Raw genomic sequence first — 6,391 nt, forward strand, 5'->3', positions numbered from 1 at the left:
TATAATTGTAATTAGAGAACGTGAAGGTATACAACTCATTCAGTATTTCTAGCATCATTGTAGATGCATTTAATTGTCCCCTCTTACTAGTAACACAGCTCATATCACAATAAACTGTGGGTTGCAAAAGAGTGATTTTACTATTAGCACTTAGTTCTCAGTTTTTGTCCAGATCAAAAGACAAAACAAAAAAGAATAGTGCTTTTAATACTTAAGATGTATCTAACTCGGTTTACATTACAACATTCAAATATATTATTAGGTCTCAATGACAGAAAAGCAGTTAACCTTTGAACCAAGCATAATGAGTTTTGTGCAGGACAGTATTAAAAGCAAATAAGTCTCAAAGATTGGTAAGAGCAGTTACTCTATTACTACATTTTTATTGCAACATTTCTAATTTTCTCTCTAGACACTGATAAAATCAAACACTCACCCAAAGACAAAAATGAAACCTTACGAAGAAGATTCTTTCTATTCATCACTTGTATTTACTGAAGATGCTTCTTTGGATAAATGCTGAGTGCGTTTTTACATGAAAACTCTGGTGCCGAGGAGGGGTATCCAAGAGTTGCCATTGTATTTCTGTTCTAGGATATTAGCTTTTTAATTTCTGGCATGTATCCTACGGAGGCCCAGTCCCATCAGCAGCATGTTCCCCCTCTTCATTTCCATCACCACCTCTAGTCAGTTTTGCATGCCTGACTTTTGTTTGTTTGGGTTTTTTTCCTTGATTGGAAGCTTGCTGCTTAGTATGAAACAGCTGTTATCCTACGGCAATTAAAAAAAAAAAAAAAAAAAAAAAGATCTGTGCTCAAATTAGAGTCAATGGAAGACAAGACTTGAAGTGAGATTTCGCTAATAATTTTGAGCTGCTCAAGATCTCTCAAATCACAACCATGATCTCCAACTTACTATTCCAGAGCACTCAGCCCCCCCCATGAGCCAGATCCATCTGCCAGCATCACATTACCTAGCTCTCAGGGATCCCTGCGGACCCGTGGAGAGCCAATGAACACCAATGTGAACACCAATGTACTGTCCCCCAACACAGAGCCCTGAATTCTCAAAGCAAGGAGCAGCGTCACAGCTGACATTTAGTAGGGCCAACAATGACTTAAATCAGAACAAACTGGTCTTTGGATACTTTTAGTTCAGCTTTTTATTAGAAAAGAATTGGAGAGTGAAATTTTCAGATTTGTTAGTAAATGTTTAACTCACCACTATTTTAGCATCATATTCTTCCTGATCATCAGAATCCAAGTTGTCTTCACTGAAAGACAATAGTCCATTCTTAGGGTAGGGTCAAGTATAACCTTAATAATTCCAAAAGCATTCAGATGCTATGCTGACATAAGCCATACAAAATATTTCAATTCTAGTCAAGGAAACAAAGCATTTTTAAATCTCTAAATATTAAGAAGTGAACTTACTTTGTGTCCTGAATAGGAGATATGGGTCCTTCGTCATCTAAATATCTGTGTCTCCGCATCGCCACGCGTTTGCTTTCAAAATCCTCACTAGCATTAAGGTTCTTTAAAGCCTTTTTAAGATGATCTTCATATTTAAGCATCTCAATGTATTGAAAATATCCTTTTAAAGCTGCATGCTAAGAAAGACATTTTTCTTCATAAAGTAACAAATCATCAAGAAATATTAAATTTCTACCCCGCAATACCTTAACATAATCCCAATACAAATATGTTGAAAGCCTGCACTAGATAATTCACTTCAACACCTAGTAAATGAAATTATGTAAGCAGGCCACATGCAATGATAAATTTCATCTTCAACACTCTACCAAAAGGCTCTGTTAATTTACCATACCTTGCCACCCCCCCACAGCTAGGGCAGGGTCAGACAATTATTTCAGCCAGAGGCCTGCTTAACAAGTTTTGGTGAGCTGTGGAGGGCCACAAGGGTAGCCCCACCCCTTGACAGGTTTCCCACTGCCTGGTCACCATCTTGGAACCAGGACTGCAGGATGCAGCAAGAGTCAGCCCAGACAGGCCCTGTGGTTCCTGGCTGACTTGCTGTTCCATGCAGTCCTGGCCATGAAGCCACGAACCTCAGGGTGCAGGAGCCAGACCAGCTATTCCCCCCCCCCCCCCCCCCCCCCCCCCCATTTTCTCAGTTTCCCCTCTCAGGAGGGAGGGTGGGGGAACAGCCACAGGAGCCAAGCCTCTAGGCAAAAGCTTCCAGCTGGGGATGGGGTAGGCCTTGCTGTATTAAATTTTCTAAATATTTTAGAGGCCCCAAAGGCCGTATTTTGCCTACCCTGAACTAGGGAGTCTACCAAAATATATTTCATGGGTAGATCAGACAACTGGCCACCCACCCATCATATTCACAGACTAAGCACACTGGGGCCCCCTCATGTCTCTGATTAGCCAAGGGGCCCCAGCAGTCCCACCCCCCCCCCCCCCCCACAGCAGATTCTCACATGGCCTGAAGCCATGGGTTAATTACTGATTAAGCCTGAAGAAACCATTAATCTACATGTTATTAGCCATTGATTAATGGCTGCCCCAGACTTAATCAGGATAATTAAGCTGCAGTCTCCAGGCATCCCCAAGTGCAAAAAAACCCACTTAACAGCAAGGAGAAAAGCACAATCTTAGAACATATGGGGGGGGGGCAGGGCCATCTCTACAGGGGACAGTTATGCACATAAAGTGAGGGAGGAAAGGAGGCAGGCAAAGCAATTCCCAGAGTGGAGGGGGGCTGGAACATGGGTGTGGTTATGAAAATGGCATGAGGCAGGGAAGTGGGATTGGATGGGGGGGATTATGCAAATGAAGAATGGGAAGCAGGGTTATGCAAAGTGATGGCTCCATTCCATGCCCTATGGGGCAGGGCAGCCCCGCCCCACCCCTTTGGGATTTTGTATAAAACTCCCCTTCATAGCCCTAATCCTTCATTTGCATAACCCCACCTCTAATCCCACCTTTCCTCCCTGCCTCATTCCAGCATTTCCATCCCCCACTACCACCTGCCCCCATCCAATTATTTGCATAACCCCACCCCTGTAGACAGCCCCACCATGCCCCCCTCTCCACCTTCCCTCCCATGCTCCAATTCTGCAGGGCTTCCCATGCATCTCTTTGCCAGCAAGTTTTTTTTTGAAGCAAGCCTGCCAAAAGTGCAGACCTGCCCCTTTTTGCAGAGTCTGCCCAAAATCAGTTTCCATGAAAATCACACTATTACAATTTCAGTAGACCCCTATCTGTAGCAACAGGGTACCCTTAAAGATTAAAATGATTAAAATGCTGCTCACTTTAAAACTCACCTCATACTCAAACACCATTTTCAAAGGGATGTGTTTCCTCCCATAGTGTTTTTCAACAAAAGGAAACTGAAATCCTCTGCCTAGAAGTCTCTCTTTCCTCTCTTCTCGTGACATGGTTTGCAGTAGTCTCCTCTGAGGTCGTCTTGTGCTTTCATACTTCTTCTTTGTCCTTTGTTTTCTCTCCTTAAATCTTCGGTTTGCCTCGCTCTTGAGCTTCTTCCCTCGAAAGTGATGGGCAAAAATAGCTTTCAAATTGAGTGAAGATTTTGGCAGTCGAGAGGACTTTGACTCCTTTCCACACCCCAGCTCACCGTGTGGGGTGGCTGTCAAGGAATCCTGTCTGGCACTGTCTTGCCTGTTTGCAGGAGAGTGAGATAGGTTCCTTGCGGACCTTCGAGTTGTTACTTTTTGCCTTAATGCAGTGTTACACTCAGGTTGGTATAAGCTGCCACTAGAACAAGGACTACTGTGAACAGTAAATAAAACAGCTGATTATTTTAAGAAAAGTATGTGTGCATTTCTCAACAATATGCATTCTGAATTCTCCCTGATATAAAACAATAGGATCTTCACTCTACTACCTGCTTTGAATGCTAAACTCTTCAAAATCCCATTCAGATATTTAGATGCCACACTTCGGTACTTTAATGCATCCATTTCTGTGTTAGGTAACGCCTCAGATAGGTTAACCTATTCTTTAGTTACATTAGGTAAGCGCATACAAGTTGCCTGTACCCACTTTGCTACTCATGGAAAAATTTGAGTTCTATTCGAAAGACGAATATATTGGACATCAGAGCATTACCCATAAGTATATATTCAGCCTCCATACTTGAGAAAGGCAGAAAAATATACACTGTCCAGGGCCCTGGATACCTCTCCCCCAGGGGACTGGAGTCCCTAGATGCCTCAGCTCCCTTGGGAAACAGCAGGTTTCCTCTTGCAAAGGATCCTGCTTGGTAGAGGCTGGGGAGAGCAGGACACAGGGGGCCCAGATGTATTCCTGGCCATGTGCATGTATGCACCCACATGAATGCAACCAGACACCATGGAGAGAGAAGGGGCATGGGGAGGTGCAGACTGAGGCCCCCACAGTGAGGGATTTTAGTGGGGCAGGGGCTCAGCCAGGGTAGTGCACGAGACCTGGGGCTGGGAGCAGGATGGAGCCATAGGCGGCTTGTCCAAGGAGCATTGGGGGTCTGCTCCCTGCAACTGTTTATACCCCCTGGGGGTTATGCCCCCCCTGGTTTGTGCATAGGGCAGACATGGGCTCCCCGCTGTGGGCTCAGGGTTCTCTGCTCTGCTGCCCTTCCCTTGGAAGCCCTGCACCAGCTCCGCACCCCGGGCCCATACAGGCATGCAGAGAGCATGGGGACTTCTGGGGCAAAGGCAGCAGGCAAAAGCACCCTAAGACCACAGCAGGCAGCACGCATCTGCCCTCAACCCACTCTGCTCTGCTTAACAGTGTCTCCCACAGTTAAAAATGGTGGCAGTAGCACTTGAACTAAAGCTCATTTGATGAGCTTTCATTCAAGCACCTCCACTGCCATTTTTAAGCATCAGGATGCTGATGCACGGGACACAGAAAGCTGCTAGGGCACGCCAAAAAAAGTTTGTCAGTAGTCTAAAATGCATTAAATTATTACTAAATATCTGTTATCAGATTAGCATCAACTGATATAGTTGGTTAATAGTTGGCTATCGGTATTGGCCAAGTAAATCTTTATCAGTGCACTCCTAACAAATTCCCTCAGTATGTGTGTGCAGTTTGCTATAGGGAGTTACTAGCTACAGAGAAAAAAAAAATTAAAGTGACAAGTCTGTTTAAAAAAAAAAAAAAAAAAAGTGATGGGTCAAATGAAAGAACCAAATCAAGTTTTAGATCCAAAGCATGAACGCTGCCTAACCAAAAGGCAACTTCACCTTAAAATATACAATAAGGACTTTGGTTGATTTGTCCAGTATCCCCAATAGCCACTAAATGGGCTTAGACTGCACTCCCTTTGAAACATTATCTTCCTGTACATTTGGAAAACATTCATAGCCTTCAGAATCAATGCTAAACTGATCCTTTCCCCACATAACTCAAGTGAACTGGTATGAACCTCAAGACATCATCTGAAACAGAAATCAGTGTATATTTCTAATCCACGTAGTAAAGTAGACTGCATCAGATGTTCTTACATGTTCGTAAGAATTTTAAAATAGCCCTTTTACTATGCATGTTAGTTAAGATAAAAAAAGGAAACACCTTTCTGAATCACTGCTCTCCAGGGAGGCTTTGGCAGATTGAGTAAAACATGTGGCCGATGTACCACGGGCACTGAGTGCATGTGAAGAATCTTCAGAAGTAGCATCTTCCCGCGCACTGCCCGACTGAGCACTCCTTCCAACAGCAGCATCATGTGTGGGCAACTGATCCTCTTCTTCGGTGCACACTAGGTCCTGGCCATCTTCAAAGTAGTCAGAAACTGAACTCTGGGAATCATCTGCATCAGTCATTTTGAGCTTAAGTATCCTAAAGTTAAAAATATAAATATAAATACACACACACACACACACACACACACACACACACACACACACCCCCCCCGAAAGAATCTTTTCAGTCTCTACAACTGCCACTGAATATTATTACAGAAGTAACTCACAACAACATACAGCAATATATACGTTTTGCTGCAAGTGAAAACACGCATGGTGCAGGACTGACGTGCACTAGGAAACATTTCTATTTAAGGTAAAGGTGGACACAGCATACTTTCAGAAGTCTACAATATATTGAAAAGGCCCCATCTGTATCAGATGCATAATTGTTCAACAACTGTATCCTACTTTCATTGTATTAAATTTCATGGGAATATTGTACCAAAAAAATCTCCTATGCTTCCCAATATTTGTAAGGATTACAAATAATTACCTGCCAAAACCTCACTTCATCCAATAGTATTTCAAAAACTTTATGACGTCACACCTGGAAGACAGGTACGGTATTACAATTTGAGCCAGGTATTACATTTTAAGTCAAAGAGATGCTCCCAACTCATTTGGGCAAAAAAGAAAGCCTGTAAGACGCTTTCGTCAATCAAGTGCACCCTGTAT

The 6,391-nt window shown here is 43.4% G+C and overlaps 1 protein-coding gene and 1 non-coding gene across 6 annotated transcripts in view; both read right to left on the bottom strand.

Moving 5' to 3' along the window:
- TAF1D (TATA-box binding protein associated factor, RNA polymerase I subunit D) overlaps window positions 1-6,391 on the bottom strand; it is a 46,857-nt gene that overhangs the window by 10,268 nt on the left and 30,198 nt on the right. For all 5 annotated transcript variants that reach the window (XM_019483627.1, XM_019483625.1, XM_059721316.1 and 2 more), the window contains 6 exons: window positions 6,210-6,263; window positions 5,541-5,807; window positions 3,290-3,755; window positions 1,434-1,609; window positions 1,222-1,273; window positions 437-771 (listed from right to left, as the gene is read on the bottom strand). In XM_019483627.1, coding sequence (XP_019339172.1) covers window positions 688-771; window positions 1,222-1,273; window positions 1,434-1,609; window positions 3,290-3,755; window positions 5,541-5,791 — 1,029 coding nt within the window. In that variant the 5' untranslated portion in view covers window positions 5,792-5,807; window positions 6,210-6,263 and the 3' untranslated portion in view covers window positions 437-687. The remainder of the gene's footprint in view (window positions 1-436; window positions 772-1,221; window positions 1,274-1,433; window positions 1,610-3,289; window positions 3,756-5,540; window positions 5,808-6,209; window positions 6,264-6,391) is intronic.
- LOC132248061 (small nucleolar RNA SNORA40) lies at window positions 73-203 on the bottom strand. Its single transcript, XR_009459416.1, has one exon. It is a non-coding gene; the product is annotated as a small nucleolar RNA SNORA40 (small nucleolar RNA).

This window comes from Alligator mississippiensis, chromosome 1 (assembly GCF_030867095.1).
Source record: "Alligator mississippiensis isolate rAllMis1 chromosome 1, rAllMis1, whole genome shotgun sequence".
NCBI classification, from domain to species: Eukaryota; Metazoa; Chordata; order Crocodylia; family Alligatoridae; genus Alligator; species Alligator mississippiensis.